Source organism: Hypomesus transpacificus, chromosome 26, assembly GCF_021917145.1.
Source record: "Hypomesus transpacificus isolate Combined female chromosome 26, fHypTra1, whole genome shotgun sequence".
Lineage (NCBI taxonomy): Eukaryota > Metazoa > Chordata > Actinopteri > Osmeriformes > Osmeridae > Hypomesus > Hypomesus transpacificus.
In genome coordinates, this window is record NC_061085.1 from 2,139,796 (window position 1) to 2,166,612 (window position 26,817).

Below are 26,817 nucleotides of genomic sequence, written 5' to 3' on the forward strand. Positions count from 1 at the left end.
ACCATAAGAGATTGTGTGATCCACTGATTAAGTTTACACAGGTAGGTGCCTCGGTTTTGATAGTCACCCAATATAGACTGTGCTGGCGATTCAAAAAGCTTAAATTCTAAGTCCTTCCATTTAGCTGAATACTCTGGGTTGCACCAGCAGACAAGTGGTCTTAGTTGAGTGGTAGTGTAATAATCCTCTAGGCAAGGGAGGGCAAAACCGCCCTTGTCTTTGGGAAGTTGTAGGGTTTTAAATTTAATCCGGGGTCTTTTGCTATTCCACACAAACCTTGAGATCACTCTATTCCAGTCATTAAAGGCAGTAGGGGAATAGCAACAGGAAGAGACTGGAATAGGTGCAAAAGCCTGGCGAGCACAACCATCTTAACAGTTTCAATTCTATTTGACGTATCCAGGGGTAGTACCCCTAATTAGGCTACACCATTCCGGGAAGGGGGGGTTACAGGGCAAAAGCCGACAACCTTCTGATTACTAGCCCGACTCCCTCACCGCTCAGCCATCTGACTCTCTGCTATGCAATATTCAGTGATACATTTGCGACCCATTTGCTCAAAAAAACAACCATGAAGAAACACAACAATGGTTCTCAGTTGCCCCTGCCCGGAAGCGGGTCACCGGGGCCCCCCCCCCTGGAGCCAGGCCCGGGGGTGGGGCTCGATGGCGAGCGCCTGGTGGCCGGGCCTTTTCCCATGGTGCCCGGTCGGGCACAACCCGAAGAGACAACGTGGGACTCTCTTCCAGTGGGCTCACCATCCGCAGGAGGGGTCATGGGGATCGGGTGCAGTGTGAGACGGGCGGCGGCCGAAGGCGGGGGCCTTGGCGGTCTGATCCTCGGCTGCAGAAGCTAGCTTTAGGGACGTGGAACGACACCTCGCTGGCGGGAAAGGAGCCTGAGCTGGTGCGCGAGGTAGAGAGTTTCCGGCTAGATATAGTCGGCCTCGCCTCGACGCACAGCATAGGCTCTGGAACCAGTCTCCTTGAGAGGGGCTGGACTCTCTTCCACTCTGGAGTTGCCCTTGGTGAGAGGCGTCGAGCTGGGGTGGGAATACTGGTTTCCCCTCGGTTCGGCGCCTGTACATTGGGGTTCACCCCGGTGGACGAGAGGGTAGCCTCCCTCCGCCTTTGGGTGGGGGGATGGGTCCTCACTGTCGTTTGTGCTTATGCACCAAACGGCAGCTCAGAGTACCCACCCTGTTTGGAGTCTCTGGGGGGGGTGCTGGAAAGCGCTCCTCCCGGGGATTCCCTCGTCCTCCTGGGGGACTTGAATGCTCATGTGGGCAATGACAGTGAGACCTGGAGGGGCGTGATTGGGAGGAACGGCCCCCCCGATCTGAAGAGTGGTGTTTTGTTGTTGGACTTCTGTGCTAGACACGGTTTGTCCATAACGAACACCATGTTCAAGCATAAGGGTGTCCATATGTGCACCTGGCACCAGGACACCCGAGGTCTCAGTTCGATGATCGACTTTGTAGTCGTGTCATCGGACTTGGGGCCGCATGTCTTGGACACTCGGGTGAGGAGAGGGGCGGAGCTGTCAACTGATCACCACCTGGTGGTGAGTTGGCTTCGATGGTGGGGGAGGACGCCGGTCAGGCCTGGCAGGCCCAAACGTAATGTGAGGGTCTGCTGGGAACGGCTGGCGGAACCCTCTGTCAGAAGGAGCTTCAACTCCCACCTCCGGGAGAGCTTCGATCATGTCTCGGGGGGGGGGCCGGGGACATTGAGTCCGAATGGGCCATGTTCCAGGCCTCCATTGTTGAAGCGGCTGACCGGAGCTACGGCCGGTGCATGTCGCGGCGGTAACCCTCGAACCCGGTGGTGGACTCCGGAGGTGAGGGATGCCGTCAAGCTGAAGAAGGAGGCCTATCGGACTTTATTGGCTGGTAGGACTCCAGAGGCAGCTGATGTGTACCGGCAGGCCAAGCGGAACGCGGCTTTGGCGGTCGCGGAGGCAAAAACCCGGGCATGGGAGGAGTTCGGCGAGGCCATGGAGAATGACTTCCGAACGGCTTCAAAAAGGTTCTGGACCACCATCTGGCGGCTCAGGAGGGGGAAGCAGTGCTCTGTCAACACTGTATACGGTGGTGATGGTGCGCTGCTGACCTCGACGGGGGACGTCCTGGATCGGTGGAAGGAATACTTTGAAGACCTTAATTCCACCAACACGCTTTCCGACGTCGAGGCAGAGTCTGGGGACATCGGGGGGGGCCCTTCTATCTCTGGGGCTGAGGTGGCCGAGGTGGTTGAAAAGCCCCGCGGTGGCAGGGCCCCTGGGGTGGATGAGGTCCTCCCGGAGTTCCTTAAGGCTCAGGAAGTTGTAGGGCTGTCTTGGTTGACACGACTCTGCAACATCGCGTGGACATCGGGGACAGTGCCTCTGGACTGGCAGACCGGGGTGGTGGTTCCCCTCTTTAAAAAGGGGGACCGGAGGGTGTGCTCCAACTTTAGGGGGATCACACTCCTCAGCCTCCCTGGGAAAGTCTATTCAGGGGTCCTGGAGAAGAGGGTCCGTCGGATTGTCGAACCTCGGATTCAGGAGGAGCAATGTGGTTTTCGTCCTGGCCGTGGAACGGTGGACCAGCTCTATACCCTCCGCGGAGTCCTGGAGGGTACATGGGAGTTCGCCCAACCAGTCTACACATGTTTTGTGGATTTGGAAAAGGCGTTCGACCGTGTCCCTCGGGGGCTCATGTGGGGGGTGCTCCGAGAGTACGGGGTACCGGATTTCCTGATCGGGGCTGTCCGGCCCCTGTACGACCGGTGCCAGAGTTTGGTCCGCATTGCCGGTAGTAAGTCAAACTTGTTTCCGGTGAGGGTTGGACTCCGCCAGGGCTGCCCTATGTCACCGATTCTGTTCATTACCTATATGGACAGAATGTCTAGGCGCAGCCAGGGTGTTGAGGGGGTCTGGTTTGGTGACCTCAGGATCGGGTCGCTGCTTTTTGCGGATGATGTGGTCCTGTTGGCTTCATCGGGCCGTGACCTTCAGCTCTCACTGGAGTGGTTCGAATGGCTGGGATGCGAATCAGCACCTCCAAATCTGAGGCCATGGTAATCGACCGGAAAAGGGTGGAGTGCCATCTCCGGGTCGGGGAGGAGATCCTGAACCAAGCGGAGGAGTTTAAGTATCTCGGGGTCTTGTTCACGAGTGAGGAAAGAATGGAGCGCAAGGTCGACAGGCGGATCGGTGCGGCGTCCGCAGTGATGCGGGCTCTGCATCGGTCCATCGTGGTGAAGAAGGAGCTGAGTCGAAAGGCGAAGCTCTCTATTTACCAGTCGATCTACGTTCCAACCCTCACCTATGGTCACGAACTATGGGTAGTGACCGAAAGGACGAGATCGCGAATACAAGCGGCCGAAATGAGCTTTCTCCGCAGGGTGTCCGGGCTGTCCCTTAGAGATAGGGTGAGAAGCTCGGTCATCAGAGAGGGGCTCAGAGTAGAACTGCTGCTCCTCCGCGTCGAGAGGAGCCAGCTGAGGTGGCTCGGGCATCTGATTAGGATGCCTCCTGGATGCCTCCCTGGTGAGGTGTTCCGGGCACGTCCCACTGGGAAGAGGCCCCGGGGAAGACCCAGGACACGCTGGAGGGACTATGTCTCTCGGCTGGCCTGGTAACGCCTCGGGGTCCCCCAGGAAGAGCTGGTGGAAGTGGCCGGGGGGAGGGAAGTCTGGGCCTCCCTGCTTAGGTTGCTGCCCCCGCGACCCGATCCCCGGACAAGCGGCAGATGACGGACGGACGGACATTTGCGACCCATTAAAAATTACGATCGGAATGGTATTTCAAAACGTCTCAAATGCGACCATTTTGGTTGCAGTGTAGTGCCCTGCAAGGGGCAGGATGAGTCTGTGAGAATTTGGAGCGAGTTCGCTGTGGAGCAATTCAATTTAATTCAATCATATTTTGACATATCGAGGTGAAATTGCGTATGGTACTTCAGAATTATGTGATCTTGAAGCCAATAAGGTTTGAAAAACCATCAGTCAAAATTATATTTAATTTATTGACACAAAGATATTGAGGCATAAATACACCCCTTTCAGACCTTTTGTATTGCCTTTCTTATTACATTTCACCCTATATAAAAACATGTATTCTACAGGAGTATGGTTTTGAAGGTTATACCAAATTTGGACAGTACAGCAAAATGTATCATGGCAGACATTATGGGTCCTTGAGGCCTTTTTGTTCCCCATGAGAAATAAGGCATGTATACCTATTTTCAGGCATTGTGGAGTAATGGGGCGCAGGGGAAATCACGTAGATTTGGGGTGTATTTGTATTGTATTGAGCCATTTCATGGAGAAGAAGAAAAATTAGAATACTAACAATAACAATAGGTTCCTTCCTACCGGAGGAACCCTAATTATTATTAAAAAATTATATATATTATTATCACCAGATTCCTGCTTTCGGAAAAAACAATTGGTACACATGAAAGTGATCATAACTCCGGTTTGGTTCAGGTATTTACGACATATTGGTATCGAAATGGCCACTACACTCTGACCTTTCGATTGACACCTCAAGTGATAAACTCGCCCTGGGCGCAGAATGTGCTAGGACCGCCACTGTTTGGTCCTCCATAGAGATGAAGGAACTGGCAGTGCCAAATTGCTAACTTATTCAGAAATTTTACAAATTATATGAAAAAGCAAGTATTTTGAACCAAAATGGAAATGCAGAACTACCAGGTTTTGAGCCTTTTTTGTTAGCCGAGGAGCTGGGGGTGGGGGCTTGGACTCAATCCTGCAACACTATATTTAGCCGCCAAGACATGTACAAGTAATCCTGTACTGCCATCTGTAGGTTGGAGGTGGCATGGTTGTGGAAACCATGGTTTATTTACTGATGGTACACAGACACTTCATGGCGTGGTCCATAGCATACTAACAGACCAGCAGAACATCTGAGCTTGGAACAACACAGCACTACATCCAACGCATATTATTAGCCCACAGATCACACAAACACATGGGAATTATACACACTCAGAAACAATAAAAAAACAACTCATTTTAGGCAGTGTGGATGACAGTGGTACAACGATTCTCAGCTAATATTAACTATTCATTCACTAGTAATTTTTAGGGGCATTTTAGCACAGATATTTGTACGCATACATTGTTTCTCAAAGTTGAATATAATTACATCTCTTACTGGAACAAAAATAATACATATCTGTAGTTGATTTCCTGAAAGGACTCTTGTATTGATAGAACATAATATTTCTTTTTTAATTTCTTTTTTATCTATAGGCAGTACTGAGTGGCTGTACTGTAAAACCCTGGCCTGTGGAGTGACCAGTGTCATTCAAGACCTGTCCCTCTGCAGTGACCTCATGAACTGTACAGAAACCGAGCTGATTCGAGACACACTCATCCTGATGAAGCCGACCTTGGACTTTCTGGATGGAGACATTGGTTAGTATTCCTCTTAGGAGATGATTCATTCTTCACCTCTGACCTTTTTCCATTAAATGACAATTAAGCATACAAGGAAAATACATTAAAAAAATATAGCCGCAAGTAGCGATTCCAGGCCAACACAACTCTTTTTTAGCATTTTCAGTTGAATAAACTGTATTTTGAAGAGTGTGTATAGTCTTGGTTATCTAGTCCAGATATTATCACTTACTGGAATTGTAATTAATTGTACTTTTCACTGCTTGAAAAGGTTCTATTATTCCTCACACATTACAGTAAAAACTGGTCACCATATTGTTCATCGTGACATAAGAAACCTCTGGATTGTGCTCGCAATTCACTGGAAATCTTACATAAATTATAAAGGATAAATGACAATATTATAATTTTCAGCAGATGTTCCTTGCACAAGTCTGTTATTCAGACAAAGGTTAGGCCTATATAGTCTAAATAAGATACATCTAGCAAAATATGTAGAGTTTATAGGCCTAAATAGTCTATAATTATGTTCAAAATTAGTTGAGGCTACTTTTCGCTAGGTACCTAGTCTTAATCTGCTAGACAAGTGGGTTCCCCTTTGTTCTTTTGGTGAGCAGTCTCACGAGCCCAATTTACCCGGCGTCATGGAGCCGACCAGCTAAATAGTTATTTAAGACTTGCATGTACAGGTGATGGTGATTGGTTCTACACCAATAAGGTAGCTTCTTTGTGTCAACATGGATGGATATGGTTGGCAAATAGAGGATGGGACCTTGCACGTCACCTGGATGACCAGAAATTCGGCCCCTGACAGTGTTTTGCATGGAATACACTGCGGCTGCAAAAGTGCCTGTGAGACAGAGATGTTCATGTTTTTCTGCAGGACTGTGTAGCACAGACTTATGTCGTTCGTTTAAGTGTAGTCTTAGCGCAATCTCAGAAGGGACTAACCTTCCAGCCAGTAAGGAGGAAATATTAACAGATTAAGACCGTCTTTGACTCACTTATACCGGTAGAAATCTGTAGTAATAATAATATTCTAAAGGATAAAAACTGCCTTTATTTTTGCACTGACTGTGTTCTACACACCTTCTCCATCACCTTTATTGTAAACCCTTTGCTATTGTACAGGCCTGCTCACATACAAGTAATTATCCCACCAGGCTGCTTTTACAGCTAGGTCTACCCTGTTTAACCCCTAAAGTACAATTTATTAAACTCTTAACAATAACAGAGACATAACGTATTGTTGTATTTAGCACTAACAAAGGTTTGTTTAAAAAACACTGTAAAAACAGAATGGAGGCTCTTTCTCTATTCACATACATAAACTATGACCACCAACACACATCAAAGGCAAACATTCTAAGCCTGTCCTGTGCAGCAAAGGAGAACATATGCTGAAATATTTTAGTTTTGGCATGAAGCCCTCAGTCTTGCTCAATCCCAAATCTAGATCCAGTACTTTGCAGGAGAGACAAGTTTATGCGATAGTCCAAATTTCCTGCTGTTTTTTCCTCCACGTTTTTTTCCGTACTTGTGTCCTCGCGAACTCGTTGGACTTCATCTTTCGTTGCCCAAGTACGGTTCCATTCCAATGAACAGAAGTCACCAAGAACGCCCAAAATACCCGGAAATGTTCCTGATCCGCCCTTTTTATCGAGAATGCATCGGATGGTGACTTGGCCAGCGAGAACGCTTCTGATTTCCCAGAAGTCCTTGCGGACTTGCAAGACCATTCTCGCAAGGACGCTTGCAAGAACATTCTTCAAAAGATTGTTCTCAGCATTCTTCGGATTGATAAACAGCCATTCTCTGGTCCCATCCTCTATTTGCCAACCATATCCATCCATGTTGACAAAAAGCAGCTACCTTATTGGTGTACAACGATCACGTGTCGTAGCGTGCCACCAAAATCCTATTATGCTCTGAAGAAACTAGTTCTACATAAAACATAGACGCATCGACAATCGACTGGAATTTCAGTGACAAACTTTGTTTTGGTAGGTTAGCACGACTCGTTCTTTTTTTATGAGCTAAAGATTGTGTAGATGCCAGACTGTGGAGCGGGAATCATTTTCTTAAATACTCTTCGTGGTGCACCTTGTGGCCCAAAAGACTACGCAAAAAAGCAAAAGTGCAAATACAGGGAAAACAAGGTGACAAAGTATTTATGGTAGCTAGATCCGGTGCTTTGGACAAATAATGTCAACGGGATAGCAGTTACAGTAGGCATGATGTTCCATTATTATGCTCCAAATCTTTTTTTTTTACCATTATTGAGTATTTGGAGTAAAAATTACATTTGATTGCAAAAAGATTTACTCTTCTATTTGGTCTTACAATTAACAAATTGATAAACAGTATAGATCAAAGCCACAAACTGTTACTTGTGGTAAATGTTGTTTTCCCGACCATCTTTTTCCAACTGTTTCAATCTCGAAAGACCCTTCCCTTTTTTATATTGAGCTGAATGCCAGGCTCCACTCGTTAAATGAGTTGCACCCATCGCTAATTGGACGGCTCTGCTCCCAGTGTCAAGCCTGGCTAACAACATGTCCAGACCCCACCCTGGCTCCACAGTGCAGTTTTTTCCAGTCTCCAGGAGGGCCACTAAAGGCAACACTTGCTGGTTTCCAAAGAGGTTGTAAGAATTTTCATTATTACTTTGAATATATACTATTTGCTAATTTTGGATGTTCACGTTTTTTTCACTTTCATGTAGAAAACCATTATGCACTGTAATATGATTATCATATTGATTCTTTGGCATTATCAAATTGAGATATTGTTAAGAGAATAGATATGACATAACATTTATGAATTAATTATTCATCAAAGTAAATGTCAGTAAAGGTCTCTCTTTCAACAAAAGGGGTCACCGCTCTTGATATTTGTCTTGAGACTGGTGTATTGGTGGCAGGCTCAGAGGATGGGAAGATGATCATCTGGGACCTGAATGAGCTTGAAGTCATACAAACTCTAGTCAGCCACACAGGTGACCTATACACATTCAAACAATATTTGTTTAAAACATGTTCAGTATAGGTAGTCAAACTGCATGACTTATAATTAGACATTTTAGAATGTTAAAGTGTCCTTGTCAGTAGCTTACCAGATTTAATTGGTGTCCTCTAGTATGAATAAACATATTTCCTGTGAAATATTGTGGTGTGGATTGTTGTTTTTTGTTTGTGTGTCTGTACTCCACAGCTGCAATTTTGTGTGTCAAATTAATTAAAAAAGGCGCTCAGTGTGTATCGCTGGCTTCTGATGGGACACTGAGGAGGTGGAGCGTGTTGAGTGGCAGGCAGATTTTTTGTGTCAAAGAAGCTGCACCCAATAAGCCTTTGCCTACAATTCCACACATACTTCTGTCTGAGGAGAAGGAACTTGTTTTTGTACAAACAAGAGACCAAGTATGACAGATATAAATTAATACCTTGTATTGATCTAGACTAGAGTATCTGTGCTGTATGTCCTGTCAGAGAGAAAACAACTAGTTTTGTTGTGTTTGTCTACCTTTATTATTACAATGTAGAATGTCCTTATGAAGAAGAAGTTATTCTCAGAAATTTTAAATGTGCAAGGGATTTATTTAAACTGTTGAAACTAACAATTGTCTATTCACTATATTTATTTCAGATGAAAGCATGGCATCTAGATTCAGGAGAGCCTGCCTTTACTCTTATAGATCCAAAGTCAGTCATTCTTGGTGTTTTGAATGGAACAGTTGTGTCCCTATCAGACGAAGGACTTGTCACATTTATTTGCCCATCTACTGGAACAAAGATGGTGGAAACTAATTTAGGATATTCTGCACCAAGTATAAACCTGAACTGTACCCTTACAATGCCACAATGTGACCGACTTCTTATAGTATCTAAAGACGGCTTTCTCTATCAGGTATAGACACCTGAAATATGTAGTCTGAAATATTTCAATTGCACCACCAATAGAAAGACCCAGGATTTTGTTTAGCCCTTTGTTATGATGTATACCAAATGATAGGCTTTTAAATGTAGTATCAAAAAATCATAAAATACACTGTATTATATATTGTATTTAATGTTCTGATACCATTTTTATAGGTTTCCAGCACTGGGAGACTGTCTGTCACAGAGGTTAGCGTCAATGTCTCCTTTCTCTCCCTTGCTGAGGATGAGAGGACACTATTTGCAGGTATGATGTCTACAGGTATCACACCTGTACTGTAGTATTATCAACACAGAAAGTATAAATTAAGAGTTTCAATGTGTTGAGGTTCAAATCAGGAGGAGAAGGATACAAGGTTAAATGCCAGACCAAGTTCTTTGTAGTTTATTGATAAGAAATGATGCGATCAAACAATGAATACAATACAATATGGTGTCTCAATCTAGATCTGCGCTATCAGTCAATGTTACCAGTCTCGCTTCATAGAGTAGAGTAGACAAAGGCCTTTGTGAGAATAGTTTTGACCGAAGTCAAAGAGAGTTCTGCCCAGTCCAAATTCTGTCTACCTGTCCCGGGGAGACAGGTCTTGTACCTCTCATGAGAAAGAGGTGTTTGTTAGATGATTGGTCAGAAGACAATGGGGAGGGAATGTGGTCATCCTATCAAGTTTCAAGGGCACTCGTGGTCAACCAGGGTGGGCAGTCCAAGGATCTGCTGATGTGCAGGAGAAGGGGGACAAAGGGATTCTCCAAGGTGGGGAACAGACCATCCCAAGGTCAGATGATGTCAGGGAAAGGGGGGCAGATGATGTCCAAAGAACGGGGGCATCCAAGGGTGGGCAGAATATCCAATGGGAGGACACAATGTCCAGTGGGGGGACAGACCAGTTGGTCTGATGACGTCCAACCGCCAGAGGAGTTACATCCTCCACATCCAATGCGTCTCCTTATTTCCTGATGTTGACACTTTTTACTCAAAAGAGCTGAGGGGCCCATTGTGCTCACACCCATCTCTGGGCACCACCATTTAGCCTCCCCAGTCAGTGTACTGACCTTCAGCATTCCTTCTCACACCAAAAGTTACATTCAACATGACTTGGGTTACTCTCCACAGACCTAGAAGCATCCTGTTGCAAAAGTTCATCTGTTCTTAATTAAAACAATTGATCACATTTGGATATATGTTTTAGTATTAAGCATTACACATTTTATATACTTGAGATCGTGATTGTTGGAGCGGCATTGATTAGCAGTATAGATGTCATTCTTTCACACATGCTATCAGAAAATATGGATGGTGATTTTCATTGTGTTCTACTAATCATCTCTGTCTGTAGGTTGTGATAAAACATTGAACATGTTCAACATAGAGATGGACTCCATAGAGAAATTATTTGGTTTGCAACATGAGGACACAGTACTATGTGCTCAAGCGTCCAGGAAAAGCAGAGTGGTACTCACTGGCTCAGAAGACCAGATCATACGTGTTAGTATTGGATTTATGTTTTCTTACATCTCGCTTTTCATCTTTCTGACTATTTAATTTGATTAGTAGTTTGTTTGAAAGTAGTGTACGCAGCTTTGAAATAACAAAACTCAATATAAACTAGAGAGGGTACAATTTCTGGGGAAATTGTATGATGTGCTTGCTTGCGTCAGTTGCAGATGGGGTCCGTTTATTAACTGTAATTTTTACAACTGATATTTCTGTATATTTTATATAAAAATGTGTACTTATTATTTATGAAGATTGCATAGATTTAAAAGTGTAGGTGGTGAATTGTAAGGCCGGAGACGCTTCGTGTTTGTCCCCGGCTTGGGAAACACAATTCAATTCTGGTTAGATGTTCAGGGAGATAATTGACTCGTTAATATCTGACTCCAATTTTAGAAATGTGCACAAGTGCGTTATCTGTTACCTTGAGCGCTAAACAGTTAATGACATGAAACGTAGGTAAAAATCGTCTGCTTGATCAGGGCATCGACCTGTGTGTCTGGGTTGGTGATTGGTGATCAGTCATTTATCTCTACTATAATATGAATTTAACCAGCAACCTAGTATATAAACCGATCACTCAGAGGCTCCGGTAAATTCCTTTGGAGCGTGTAGATCCACTGTAAGTGACTCAGAGGCCTTAAATTAAAACCTACTTCAAAAGTCTATGTTTATAATCAGTATTAGCCGCATCAACCAGATTAGATCAAAGTTTTCACCGCCGCAGCTTGATAGATACGTTTCAAGGAGAACAAGTAACTTAAAATGCACAATAATAGTTTCTTATATACTAGTGTAATAATTGGACTAATACGCTGTTCCTATTGGTCCAGAGACGTTCTCAAAAGTCAATAAATCCGTTTATTGACCTCCCGAATGTTCGCAGAGGTAAATAAATGTTTTTAACCAACCAGAGAGTTGTTCTGTTCAGTTGTTGATATGTTGCCTTGGAGATGTAGTGACGTCACCAGTGCAAGTGCAGCTGATTGCTCTGACAACATGGCGTCTGTTCCAGATTCGACGTGTTTGATTGGGATCTTCCCACGTATTGTTGTAGTCAAGGGCGTAGGTTTGGTCTCAGCTTTGGTAGGGACACTGAACACTGAAGGCCAAAAAAAAATATATATATAGGTAACTGGTTCAGGTTTTATGGATCTGTACTAGGCCTACATCATCTGTACTGGACTTCTAAGCAATGAAATAATGATTTATATTTATACCTTTTTACTACCTACAAGTATAAGTGTGAATGATAACGTTCATGCGTAACAATGTTCTAAACATCCCTTAAAAAACAGCAATTTAATGCAATCTTTACCAAAGTGGACAATTCAACTTCTCACCTGAACCCCTGATGCTGATTCATCACCAACCTGCTCTACATCTGTAGCTTCAGGGTGCCGTTTTTCCTGTACAGTAATTCATCAATTTAATACAGACACTAACCATGCTTAGTTGACTGCTGACATTGGTCGAGATTATAGAGATATTACTTTCTAAGGGATCATATAGGCCTACTTATTACCAGTTAATATCACTTTTGAGTTGCTAGCCTGCTGGTACTAGGCTAAACTAGCACTGTCCCATTATGTGGGTAGATTAGCTTTATCCTTCTGGCTTCAACAAGACCAGCTGCTGCTAACACACTGGTCGAAAGATTACAGACGCTAGGGATAGATTTAATACAAGCAAAAGTTACATGCTCTACTTCTCTAACAACTTTCAAAACATGTTTCCATTGTAGAATGGGTGGCGATGTAAGGCTAGCAGGTTTGCACTGTTGGGTAGATTTCCTACTAGCTAACTAACAACGACCTTGCTACTAGCTACTTAGTCTCTGGGTGTTGAAAAAACGTCCGATAGGCTACATCTCTTATTTTGGGGTGACATTATCCTATCTACAAAGCACAAAAGGGTCCAAAATATCAATGCTGAGACCAAACCAAATACTAATATGAGGCTTTATTATTTCCTGGCGTATTTAGTAGTTTACCGTGTCAGACTACTGACAGCTCTCTTTCTGCAAGTCAAGATTCACGGAGTGTTTCTGACTCTGCCACTTCAGCCAATTAAATGACATAATCTTGTCTCGCAGGCTCTAGGACGCATTGGTTAAGTTTTTTCATGTTTCTGGGCGATGGACAATAATACGAAATGCGTTTTGCAAATATATTGTGCAAAATATTTTTTCGCAATCGATCCAAATTGCATTACCAAGGAGTTCACTAAAATATTGTTGGGGACAATTTTGTCATTTTCAAATGTTGGTGGGGACAAGTACCTAGCGTCCCCCCGACGTTGTCGCCTCGATTTGTTAAAACTATTTGTTTTAACCTACGGTCTCGGTTAACAAACATTTTAACAAATGTTTAAATAGTACCTAGCATCCCCCCGACGCCGTCGCCTCGATTTGTTAAAACTATTTGTTTTAACCTACGGTCTCGGTTAACAAACATTTTAACAAATCGAGGCGACAAAGCATTTGCTGACCTGTCGAAGAGTAAACATTTGCTGTTTATTATCTAAATAGTAAGACAATCAATACAATGATAATAAAATATTATCAAATACAAAACATACCTTCAGAAAAATGGTAAACAAACGTATTCACAATGAAGACTAGGTGCCTAAACACACCGGAGCTGTATTGTAAACAGAACTCAAAGTGATTGGTAAAAAGTTCTTCCTATATAAGGGGGGAGGGGGGGGGGGGGGGGGGGGCGGGGGGCTCGGTGGTGGTGCATTTTTAACACCCAATAGTAAACAGCCCAAACAAACAACACTCACTTATGTAACCGGTGTGAACTGGTGAAACTCACTCCTCAGGTATGTAATGGGCCACCCGCGTCAACGAATAGCTAGCTTTTCTTTGGCGTAGCTGGTAGTGGTTGCGCTTGGCAGTCCAGAGGTGGCAGGTTCGACTCCCGATGGCAGCGAACGACGGCACTGGCGGAGCAAGACCACGTCCGTTGCATACCCGTTACACTTACAGATTACCAAATGAAGGAGGGCATAGCTATGTGTGAACACCATATAGGCTAGCTATATGTAAAAAACATATAAAATATTTAACAGCGGCAGCACAAAATCTTGAATCTTACCGTATGATTATGGCCGGACTTATTATTGGTCTGACTGGGCTGATGCTGGGCTGATTGAGCCAGTGCGAGTGAGGGTTGTAAACAGGCCAGCCAGGGCTAATAAAAGCCTCCAACCGTGAGCTTCGAGAATATATATAACCAACCAAACGGCGTAAACTGATATTTATTATTTCAAATAAAAGAACACACATGTTGAATCGCATCTGCTACATTGGCGGGGAAAGAGTTAGCAGTTAAATAATCAACACGTTAGCTTACTAACTTTCATTTCCCTTTACAAAAAATAAGTATACTTTAAGTTTATTTTGTATATAAGTATACTTAGTACAAAAAGTATACTATTATCATGTTACTTAAAGTATACTAGCAGTGTACTTATTTATATACAATTTTTGTACTTATTTATATACAATTTTTGTATGAAGTAAACTGAATTGGCCCACTTTTTAGGTCACTTAGTACCAGTGTTGGGAATAACACGTTACAAAGTAACACGTTACTGTAACTCCACTACTTTTGGCGGTAACTAGTAATGTAACTCATTACTTTTGTTCAATTAAATAACGCAGTTACATTACTGAAATTTAAATGGGCTCATTACTCGTTAATTTTTTCTTGCATGAACTCCCCAATTTCCTGTTTTTAATCTAACTTAAACAAGTTTACGGTAACGCAGTGTATGAATGAATCACTCCGCATTTTAGACCAGCCCACACAATGGCCGACAGTTTGGACCGTGCAAGCATTGTGTCATGGAAATATCGACATTATTTTTCCCTTGTCCAGATCAAGGATAAAAATATACTGGTTAGTTGTAGTTTGTGTGCAGGTGCGAGAACTGTATCCACTGCGAAAAATAGTAATTATAATCTTCACAAGCACCTAGTAAAACCTAGTAAAACAACACGCTTCTACAAAGCTAATCGTGAAAGAACCCAGTGCTAGCTCCAATGATCAAGCAGTCGGAGCCACTTCATCCAAACAGCCAGGGCTTGATTTTAAACAGAAGTATTTCCAGTCTCTAAGCCAGGCAGAACTAAACAGACTGATTGGCAGGTATGTTGTCAAGACATGCAACCTATGTTAACAGTTGAGTCCGTTGCCTTAGGGCAACTGAGCAACATACAATGATATAACATTTGACAGTTGTCGTGTCCCACACTGTGCCACTGCAACACTAAAATAGTATAACTATCTGTGTGCGTTATTTTGATAATAGAAGCAGGGAATTAAAAGTAACGCAAACGTTACTTTCCCTTGTAACTTATTACTTTTCTATGCAGTAACTAGTAAAGTAATTCAGTTACTTCTGAAATAAGTAACTAGTAACTGTAACTAATTACTCATTTTCAGTAACGTTCCCAACACTGGCTACGAGCAAGCTATCCTAGCTGCTGTTGCTAGCCAAACTGCACTGAGGGGATTGTTTGAATTCGCCAGAAATGAAAAACTTTTCTTTTGACAAAGTTTACGCAGTGGCATTGAATACAGCAACGCAGCACACAAGCTTGAGTTTAAATACATTATTTAATGTGACATTACTTACTGTACATGCAAGTCTTGATTTGCTTAAATTAGTGCTGTCAGTTAAACGCGTTATTTACGGCGTTAACGCAAATCCATTTTAACTGCGTACATTTTTTTATCGCGAGATTAACATTCTTTTTAGCCTAGCAAACTTTTTAGTTTTTCTAGCTACACTAGAAATAAAACAACAGGCACACCGCACACACTTGTTTTGGCTTGCGAGCCGGCTAAAGGGTAGTAGGCTAACGTTAAGTTTTGAGTGGATGGTGAGCACGAGACGGCGAAATGGATGCCAATGAGATTCTGAATGGAAAGTTTACAAAAAAGTTGCCAAATGTTTCCATTGACCAGACCAAAGTGATCTGTGTGTTTTGTCGTTGTGAACTGAGCTTTCATCGCAGCACGTCCAGTCTGAAATACCACTTGATGGCCAAGCACACAAAATTATCAGCCCCCTTGTCAAAGTCAGGCTATAGACCAATTATCACCCTACGTCACACAACTGTCAAGCAGGCTCAACTGTGCATGTCGGTTGCAAAAGACGAACTTCTCCCGGGTCTATTACACTTGGAGTGTCGATCAGGTCATCAAAAGTCACTTGACCCCGATACCTTTAAATAGCCTGACCAAGTGATCGGGCAAAACTAGCCTGGCTAACGGAGGTCGCCTTCTCAGGCAAATGACGAATGAAACAGGCTCAGTAAAAGAAATCCCAAATGCTAGCTATCATCAGCAGGCTTGTATCTACACAAGGCAGTCCTCCCTGACATTTTTCGTGTAGAATGGAGTGAACGGGCAAAACTAGCCTGGCTAACGGAGGTCACTTTCTCAGGCAAATGATGATTGAAACAGGCTTGGTTAAAGAAATCCGAGATGCTGGCTATCTTTAGCAGGCTCGTATCGGCAGTACTCCCTGACGTTTCTGGTGTAGAATGGTAACGTCAAACCAGTGTAACGAGGACGCAGTCTCACTCAGATTGCCAGTTTTAAACGAATTACAAAATATAATTGGACCAGCTGGCTAAAAGCAGAATTCCCATATCTCTTGAAAGCTGCCCTGCTCAACTTTTTAGATGTAGAATTGACTGTAAAACTGTACAATTATGAACTTTGTGACATGATGAGAAGACATGGCTGCCGCCCAACTATGCGGTCTAACAGGCGTCATTTTTACTCAAATTTTAAGACTTTCGTGACCCAAATCTAAATTCTGATGTGACAGATCAGTGGGGAATCGTTTTCTCTCCTAAAGGCTGTCCTCCTCGACCTTTTTGGCCTTTTAAAATGTAACTATTTGTATGATCCGTGTGGTCCTTTTGCCGTTTTAAATGTTATCCTTTCCCGGTTTTCTGCAACCACATTGCGCACGCATCCCAAATGTTTACAAACAAATAATTGGTCTATTGCAATTTTGTTTAAAAAAAACTTTGCACTAAGCAAGCCGATCCACTTTTCCATGTTGGTAAGAACATTAAAATGAGAACAAATTATGGGACAAAATAAATCAAGAGACATTTGCTAGGTAGATAAAAATGTGCAATTAATTGCGAGTTAACTATGACATTAATGCGATTAATTGCAATTAAATAATTGTATCGTTTGACAGCACTAGCTTAAATGTATGATGCTGCTAGTACGGCACGATACGATACTTGCTGTGCAACAGTCTTACTAGCACATCTATGCACGTCGTATCTATGCGTCGTTACTAACGTGTGCTGACGTTGCGACGTTGGGCTAGCAATGAGTTCCCTTTGTGCACAGAAGGCACTTTTTGCCACAAAAAACTTAATTCAAGCCTAAACCGTCAAACGGAACGTTAATCCCAATACAAACAACGCATTCGTTAACAAGACAAACCTTTTGACACCGACGTTGACTATGGAGTCCAAATATTGAGGAATCCTTAGGGGTGGAAAAAGAATAATAATAATATACAGTTGCAATCAAAATTATTCAACCCCCATTGCGTATTAGGCTTATTGGGAAATTTTAATTGGCTATTTGCTATAAACAAAGTAGACAAGAACAGTTGAAATAGTTCAATATAAGTAATATTACCATGGTTTTCATCCAAATTCAACACGGAATGCTACTTTTAATCACTACTGCAGTCTAAAAATGATTCAACCCCTTCATCACAAGCATCTTCAGTACTTAGTAGAGCACCCTTTGAAATGATTCAACTCCCTGTATCAAGACACAGCGATGAAACAAAACTGGAACTTTTCGGGCCTATGGATCAGCGGTATGTCTGGAGGAAGAAGAATGAAGCATATGCTGAAAAGAACACCCTGTCTACAGTGATGCTCTGGGGCTTCTTTGCTGCCTCTGGCACTGGAAACCTGCAGCATGTGGAGGGCACAATGGATTCAGTCAAGTATCAGTAAATCTTAGGAAAAAATGAATAACCCTGACCCATGCCGTCTGTTATGAAGCTGAAGCTTGGGCGTCATTGGACCTTCCAACAGGACAATGATCCCAAGCATACCTCAAAGTCCACCAAGGCTTGGTTTCAGAAGAAGAAATGGAAGATTCTAGAGTGGCCGTCACAGTCGCCTCATTTGAACCACAATCTCTGGTGGGATTTGAAGGCGATTGCAAAACGCACACCAAAGAATATTACTGAACTGGAGGCCATTGCCCATGATGAATGGGCTAAGATTCCTCAGGAACGCAGTCAGAAGCTGGTGTCTGGCTATGCATCACGTTTTCAGCAAGTTATAACAGCAAAAATGGTTCTCTACTAAGTACTGAAGATGCTTGTCATGAAGGGGTTGAATAATTTTGAGACTGCAGTAAATTCATTAAGGTCATTAAAAGTAGCATTTTGTGTTGAATTTGGATAAAACCTTTGTAATATTAGTTTCATTAAACTACTTAAACAATTCTTGTGTAATTTGTTTATTGCAAACAGCTGAGAAATTGTAAATTTTATTGGCAAAATTTATTTTGCCAATAAACCTAATGTGCAATGGGGGTTGAATTACTTATTTCACTCAATAAAATGCAAATCAATTTATAACAATTTTGACATGCGTTTTTCAGTATTTATTTGTTGTTATTCTGTCTCTCACTGTTCAAATAAACCTACCATTAAAACATTTTGTCAGTGGGCAAACGTGCAAAATCAGCAGGGGATCAAATTATTTTTTCCCTCACTGTATATTTAATATGAACGGACAGGATGGGTTAAACACATGTCTTCTGTCTCTGCCTTGTATTGGATAGGTTTGGTCTATAACAACCGGCATCCTTCTGGACTCCTTGCATGGCATGGAAGGTCCGATCAATACACTTATATTGTTTGAGGGCACAGCTATCTCAGCCTCAAATGGTACTGACTATCTCAGGCTATGGCAGCTACAGTACAACAGGAAACACAAACCCAGAGCTTGCATTCCTGCAGGATGCCCTCACATCACCCTCACTAAAGATGGTGAAACAGTGTTTTATGTCAAAAGTAAAGGACAGAAAGAGGTTTTGGCATGGAACTGCCACACAGGTAAGATTGTGTATAAAGATAATATTTGATAAAATTGTGGCATTGTCAAGTAGGATAGGGACATTTGTTCATATTATCTACAATCCATTGCTGTAGTATTCATCCTTTTTCAAACATCTGACGCATTTCTAAATTTAAGTATATTACCTCAGACTTGCTGACTTGCTATCATGTAGTTAACAACCTATTCCATACTATGTCAGAGAAATAAGTGCAGACTCTGGTCTACAGCTGATTTCTCATAGACATATTGAAATGCAAAGTGTTTGTAGTATTAGCTTGGAGGAGGGCCAGCTAATAAAATGCCAAGAGATGGGTGAAGCTGATGAGCCAGACTTGAGGAAGTCAGTACATGCAAGACATATAAAGCCAAGTACAAAACTTGACTACCATATTTCTTCGATTAAACGCCTTCCTCGAATAAACACTGCACCAAAAATGAACATTGTGTAATAAACGCCGCCCTCGATTAAACGCTGCACCAAAAAAATCAGAAAACGATTATTTAATTGGTTAAATTCAAACACAGTATTTATTACACAAGTAAATCACAAGTGTATTATAATTCCCTCGAAGCACTGGCAGACACAAGTGGCTTTCTTGCCACAGGTGGATTTGAAGGTTCTTCTCCAAATCCACAGTGAAAACTAAACCCACAGTTTAACAAGGAAATAAATACCACATTTGGTTAATATGAACATACAATGTAAATAAGGTTCACCAAAGAAGAAAATACAGACACAAAACAACATGCCTTGTTGGCTGCATGCTGTACACAAGGGAATGTTATAGCAGATGTTTGCAATCTAAGGAAACCTCTTAACCCTTGTTCTGCCTTCGGGTCACATGACCCTAAGGCAGGGCCGGTCCAGGGCAGGGCCGGTCCTTCCTATAGGCAACATAGGCAACCGCTTAGGGCGGCATGAAGAGGGGGGGCGGCAAAGGGCGCCAACCGGGCCACATCATATGTCTGTGTTGTGGTTGGGGGGGCGGCACCCCAATTTGCGCTCCCGGGGGGGGGGCGGGGTGGTGCTGGTGATAAATCTTGCCTAGGGCAACAAATGTGCTAGGACCGGTACCGGTAAAAGTTGTTGCAATACGACGGTGGGTCACAATGACTGATGGGTCAGAATGACTCATTCAAGAGCTGGAGGTGAAGCTAGCAGATATGGAGGACAGAAACCGACGATGCAATATTCACATCGTTGGGCTGAAAGAGGGGTTAGATGGCTCCAATGCTATTCAATATCTCTCACGTTCCTTGCCTGAGTGGTTCCCGGAACTGGCAGATGTTCAGATCGAGATTGAGAGCGCACCAAATTTACAGTGATGGCCCAAAGAAGAATGCCACTACGAATCGCACGTTGATTTTAAACGTGCTTCGCTACATAACCAGGCTGGCGATTTAACAGGCTGCGCGGAAATCTCCTCTCGACGTTGGTGGTCGGAAAATTCGCTTCTCCCCGGATTACAGCAACTGTACAGTCAAATGACGCCAAGCTTTCTATCAAACCATGGATGCAGTACGAGTCAAGGGTCTGGATTTCTTCCTGCTTTATCCGGCGACTCTGAAGATCAAGGAAGGCACCCAGTATAGGGCATTCACCTCCACTGAGGATGCTGAAGACTACGTGAACCGAGCTGCTTGTCATCCTCTAGGTGCAACGGAGATGCCCGACGCATCGGCCTCTGTCACGGGCCACGCCGTGGAAGAAGATCGGGATTAAAACAACTGCCTGAAGAACATGGACCTTGGGTTTGCCCGTCTCTTAATGTGCCTTAGTTTTACCACTCTACTATTTGACATGATGACTGTGTCTCTGAATGCCACATTGATTTCGTTTGGTATAGCATACTCATAGGTTAACTAGGCCATTAGGCTGGAGATTCCTTTCCATTGTGCTTGCGATGTTGTGCTTCTAGTTTTCTGTATTTTGACGAGAAATGCGTTCATTTGAAAGTTATCTTGGTGTGGAACCAGTTGCTATTGCAACAAGGTATTTATGGGCTAGTTCCCTTTTTGCTGCCCCAAATCCAATCTTGATCACAGACCAATTTTGAGTGTTAGCCTTTTGGCTATGTTTCCCCCCCCCCCTTCTCTCGCTTTCCCTTTTGTATCACTGTCATGTCTGTTCGCGTTCTGTGTCTTACATGTTTTATGTATTGAGGGACTTAACTTTGGATGTACCAGTGCTAGGATATAACGAGTGAAATGTAGTAGTAATATGCTTTCCCACATATGCTTTCATTTAGAACGCAGCTTTTTGGATAATGGGTGATCTTTCATTTTTAGTTTGGAATTGTGTTGGACTCAATGCCCCTCATAAACGAGCCAGCACTCAGGGTTTACTAAAAAAGAAAAACGTTGACATTGCTTTATTGCAGGAGACGCATTTGCTACAGGCTGATACCGGCTGTTTGGCCAATAGATTCTATCATACAATTGCATCCTCCTCAGCAAGTTGGAAAACAAAAGGAGTAGCCATTGTAGTCAAACGGAATCTCCCAGTTGGATTCCCAGCATGTCAAGTTTTGTCTTCCTGGTCGGATGATGCAGGCAGGATTGCGATCTCCACATTAGAATTTAGCGCTAGTAAAATTGCACTTGTGTCAGCTTATGCGCCAAATCATTTTGATGGCAATTTCTATAATACGCTCTCCAGTCAGATGCTGGAGTTAACAGACTTTTCTTTTATTGTTGGTGCGTACTTCAATGCTGTGTGGGACCCAAATGTTAATCAGTCGAACGCAAAGGCCACTGGGGAGCAGGCTCAGGCCACAAAGGCTCTAACATCATGGGCCATCAGCTTGGGGCTTATAGATATTTGACGTGCAGTTAATCCCATCTGTAAGGATTACTTCTTTTTCTCAGGTAGACATGAATCTTTTTCCAGAATAGATTTTCTTTTTGCATTCCCTCAACTATGTCATTTAATTGATAAAGCGGTGTTACTTCCAATGGCATTGTCTGACCATAAAGGGGTCTTTTGCGTCACCACCCTAGGCCGACTGTCTCAATGTGCTGCAAGATGGCGTGTCAAAACTTCTTTATTGAAAAATGAATCCTATATCACTCAGTTTATTGCAGAATTCCAGATATTTGCAGAAATTAATGTAGGATCTGTAGCGGACCCCAGGATATTGTTGGATGCGATAAAAGGTTTTATCAGGAGCAATACCATATTATTCTGCTCTAATGCGCGCAAAGCTAGGTCACTTCACCTACAAAATCTTGAAGCTGAATATATCAGATTAGACTCATTGTTGCAATCTACCTTTACTGATCAAATAGCTTTGGAGCGATCGCTAGTAGAAATCTGAATTCTTAATACATAGAACGAAACAGCGTTATTATTTCCAGGGCGCTACACCTAGTCATTTACTGCCATGAGAATTAGGACCAGTGACCATTTTGCAGATATACCTGCTATTAAATATTCAGATGGCAATATTAGAACTGACCCCCCTGAAATAAATAAATCCTTTCAGACATTTTATTCTAATTTGTATGAATCAGAGGTTACTCTGGATGAGACCACTGCTACATGTGGTTAAATAAGCTTAACATGCCTCACTTATCAGTAGAGGAATCGGCCAACTTCGACAAATTAATCACTATAGAAGAATCAAGAGTGGAAATACAGAGTATGCAAAAAGGAAAATCACCGTGCTTTGATGGGATACCCCCTGAATTTTATGCAACTTTTTGGGAACAGCTGGGTCCTTTGACACGGTTAACTTCTCTATTGAGAAGGGTGAATTCTCAAGGGATGTAAACATAGCCTTGATTTCCTTGCTCTTGAAAAAGGATAAGGATCCTATAGAGTGCTGTAGCTATCGACCTCTGAGCCCGTTAGCCCTGTTAGCCCTTCGTTTGGAGTCTCATATGCCAAAATTAGTGAATTCTGACCAAATAGGATTCATAAAAAATATTGTTAGATGCCTTCAACACATTGTTGATGCTGCAGAAGACAGTAAGACGCCGAGGTCACTTCTCTCTCTCGACGCAATGAAAGCCTTTGATAGCATCCGAACGCGGACTACCAGACTAACAAACAGCTTTTTCCCCCAGGCTGTAAGGCTTCTGAATCAGCAACCTTGATCCACTGAACAGTCGCCATCACCATTCACTTTCTGCTCCCACATTCATACAACCACGCTTCCTACATAGTTTTGCACTTTTATTTTATTTTTAACTTACTTTAATATTCCTCATTTTAAACTGCTGCTAGTTCTTCTTGTGTTGTTGTTACTTGTTAATGTTATATTGTTATATGTTGTAGTGCTATAGTGTTAAATGCTATTTTTGGTATATGTTACTGTGTTATCTGTATCTACTGTCTGCTGTATACTGCGTAGATGTTGCTGGCCAAGTCCTAAGAATTTCGCTGCACTGAAGCAATTTGGTGTATGCGACAATAAAGTCTTTGATTTGATTTTTGACTTGAATGGTCATTCTTATGGTCAGTCTTGGAGGTGATGGCTTTGGTAAAACTTTCATTGGTATAATTAAAGTTATGTACTCTAACCCTTCAGCCCGAGTCTTAACCGGATGCACCTCCTCTTTATTTCCAGTGTCCAGATCTGCACGCCAAGGTTGCCCCTTGAGTCCTGCATTATTTGTACTCTCCCTAGAGCCTCTGACCCAAGCCATTCGGCAATCGACTATGGTGTCACCAATATGCATTTGCAATACACAGCATCACCTATCATTGTTTGCTGATGATGTTATGTTTTTTTTAGAACATCCCTCTGTCTTTTCCTCACCTTCTATCCTTATGCAAAGAGTATGGAAGCTTATCAGGCTTTAAAGGTCATATGACATGAAAACTTCACTTTAGGAGGTTATTTAACATTAATATGAGTTCCCCTAGCCTGCCTTTGGTCCCCCAGTGGCTAGAATTTTCGATAGGTGTAAACCAAGCCCTGGGTGTTCTTCTCCGCCTTTGAAAAAATGAAGGCTCAAACGCTGTGTTTGAAAATCTGCTCCTTGTGACGTCACAAGGAGCCTCTGCACAACCAGTAGGCTATCTTAATTTTATTTTCGCTGGAAATGCACCGACACAACCTCTCAAAGTTTTGCATGTCTGCGCCAAACATTTCAGCCACCACTTTACTTAACTTGAGCCGATACAAAGTTGGCCTTGCTGACCATCTGAAATAAAATTCTGGATCAGTACTCCTTGGTCCAGCTACAAACCTCGGACAAGTAAGTCAACTAACACTATATCATTTTGTTGCTTACTATATGGTTACCTAGCTAGCTACCATTAGAATCTGGCTGTAACATTAGCTCTGCAGCTATAAGCTGAGGTACTGTCTCTAATGTAAAGGTAGATGGCATCAAGTATGTGTGTGAATACACATTCTGTAATGCAGTATTGTACGCTTCGTTGTTATGTGGATAACGTTCTACTGTTGGTGTTATGGCACGCGCGATATCCGCCTTTCCCCACATTGAAATGACTGAGTGTGCAGCTCTGCAAACCAGGGTTATCAAATGAGAATGGGCAAATTCGAGGCATCTTACAGCAACGGGTCTACGAGCCATTTCGATACATCCACTGTAAACATTAGCGCATGGTGCCGCCTCTCTCCTCCTCATTTAGCATTTAAAGCTACAGACACAGAAACAGCGCGTTCTGAGGAAAGCTCATTGTGGGACTACTCGTAGAGGCTATAATTCTGCACCCAGGCTGAATTTCGGGAAAGAGACTTCAGATACAGTATTAGGGGACCACTAAGGCCTATATAAAAGCATCCAAAACCAGCATTTCATGTGACCTTTAAAATTAACTGGTCAAAGTCTGCACTACTTCATTTAAATGATTCTGCTTGCAATTCAACCATCACTGCTATCATCCCCGTGGTTAAACATTTTAAATATTTGGGTATAGAGGTTTTCCCTTGCTTAAACCAGGTTGTTAGGCATAACTACTCGGTTGCTCTGAACAACATTTCGAAAGATATCGGACAATGGATTGGTCTTCCCATGTCTATTCAAGCCTGTATCTCTGTGGTTAAAATGAATGTTTTACCCAGGGTTAATTTTGTGAGCTCTATGCTACCTCTTTCCCCTCCTTCTGATTATTGGCATAAATTACAGTCAGCAGTGTCAACATTTACTTGGAAAGGCAAGCGGCCGCGACTTAAAATGTCCACTCTACAGAGGAGGAAGGGAGATGGTGGCCTTTCAGTTCCCAACTTTAAACTTTATTTTTGGTCCTATGTGTTAAGGCCTCTCCTCACCTGGTTTGAGCCGGATACGTCTGTTTGCTGGCGCACTTTAGAAAGTGCTATGACAGTGCCATGACGTTCTTTTTGCTAATATCTCTAATAAATAGTGCCAGCTACACTTTGGGCCCATTATCTCTCATCTTATTAAAACGTGGAGATTGGTTGAAACATATTGCCATATAGCATGTACCTGGCATACACTCTCTCCATTATTCAACAATACAGCACTTCTGATTGGTGGGAGGCCTATAACACAGTGGGAACAGAGGGGGGTTCATTATCTAAAGGAAATTTTTAGCGAGGCTGGCTTGTTACCTTTTTCAGACTTACAAAACCTATTCAGTCTACCACGTTCCGCATTTTTCTTTTACCTTCAACTAAGATCAGCACTGAAGGCATAAGGTGTCCCCTGGCAGAGATCTCTGCCCATCCTATCCGGAAATTATTTTACTATGCAGCCAAAAACTTGTGGTATGGTATCCAGGCTTTATCAGTTTTTGGTGATATCCGTCCGCTCTGGCCTTCCTATTGAGAGGGTCTGGAAACGCGATTGCCCAGTCCTTAACACAGATCTTGACTGGCATGATGTATGGTTTAACATTCCGAAGTATCACGCAATCCAGACCATCAGCAGATTCACTACAATTTCGTTCATAGGACATATTTCACCCCTGTGAAAATGCATCAGATGAAAGTAATTAACAGCCCTTTATGCACTTTCTGCCCACTAAACGTACAAGGTACATATCTTCACATGATCTGGGAATGCCCTCCTGTTTGTCAGTTCTGGAACATTGTTGCATCCAAAATGTCTGCCTTGATTATTGTTACTGTACCTGTTACTATCAGTGTTTTGATTCTGAATGATTTGTCAGCCCTTCAGCTCTCTAAACCTCAAAAACGTGCTGTATTCGCTGGACTTACAGCTGCCAAGAGAATGATTGCAACCCATTGGAAACCACCTCATGACTCTCTACAGCTCGCATAAATGGAGCGTTAGAAAATACTTAGGACACATGGCTCAACACTGCTGAATCCTTGAAATCCATGCTGTACACTTGTGCGATAACCTTCTTATGTCTATTTGTGCATGTGTTCAATTGTGATCCCTTATCTCTTATGTCTGTCTTTTTGTCAATGTATTTTGTTTTTCTGTGTGTTTGTGTATGTCTGTTTCTGTATGTCTTATTTGTAAGCCCTAGCCCTCTGTGACATGCTTGCGTGTAAAATGGGCTATACAAATACATTTGATTTGATTTGTAAGCTGCAAGTCATTCTTACTGTTGTGGTTTTTATTATGTCTCCCTCCCTTCTTCCCCTCTTTCCTCTCTGTGTTTTTTGGTCCTGGGACACGTTCTCATGTCTCAGCATATTGTTTGTAATTTGAAAGAGCCCCATGTGATGGTGCTCTGCCACCCTGTGTGACTATACCGAATAAAAACATTTGATGGCAAAAAAAATATAATGTCCGTGCTTGCTGCTTTGCTTGTCAACTCTCACTCACGAGCCTTGCAAAAGCCTTCAAAATAAAGGCACTGTACTCTTACCAAACAGTCACTTAATAACACTGAATGCAAATATATAATTCTAAATTATGACATTGGTT

General features: G+C 42.8%; 1 protein-coding gene across 1 annotated transcript in view; it reads left to right on the top strand.

Moving 5' to 3' along the window:
• The window catches only part of nwd1 (NACHT and WD repeat domain containing 1), a 45,205-nt gene extending 18,694 nt beyond the window's left edge, over positions 1-26,511 (top strand). Inside the window, exons 5-11 of the mRNA XM_047049919.1 lie at positions 5,265-5,429; positions 7,858-8,055; positions 8,287-8,409; positions 8,625-8,830; positions 9,057-9,317; positions 9,503-9,593; positions 26,087-26,511. Coding sequence (XP_046905875.1) covers positions 5,265-5,429; positions 7,858-8,055; positions 8,287-8,409; positions 8,625-8,830; positions 9,057-9,317; positions 9,503-9,593; positions 26,087-26,199 — 1,157 coding nt within the window. The 3' untranslated portion in view covers positions 26,200-26,511. The remainder of the gene's footprint in view (positions 1-5,264; positions 5,430-7,857; positions 8,056-8,286; positions 8,410-8,624; positions 8,831-9,056; positions 9,318-9,502; positions 9,594-26,086) is intronic.
• The last annotated feature ends 306 nt before the right edge of the window (positions 26,512-26,817 follow it).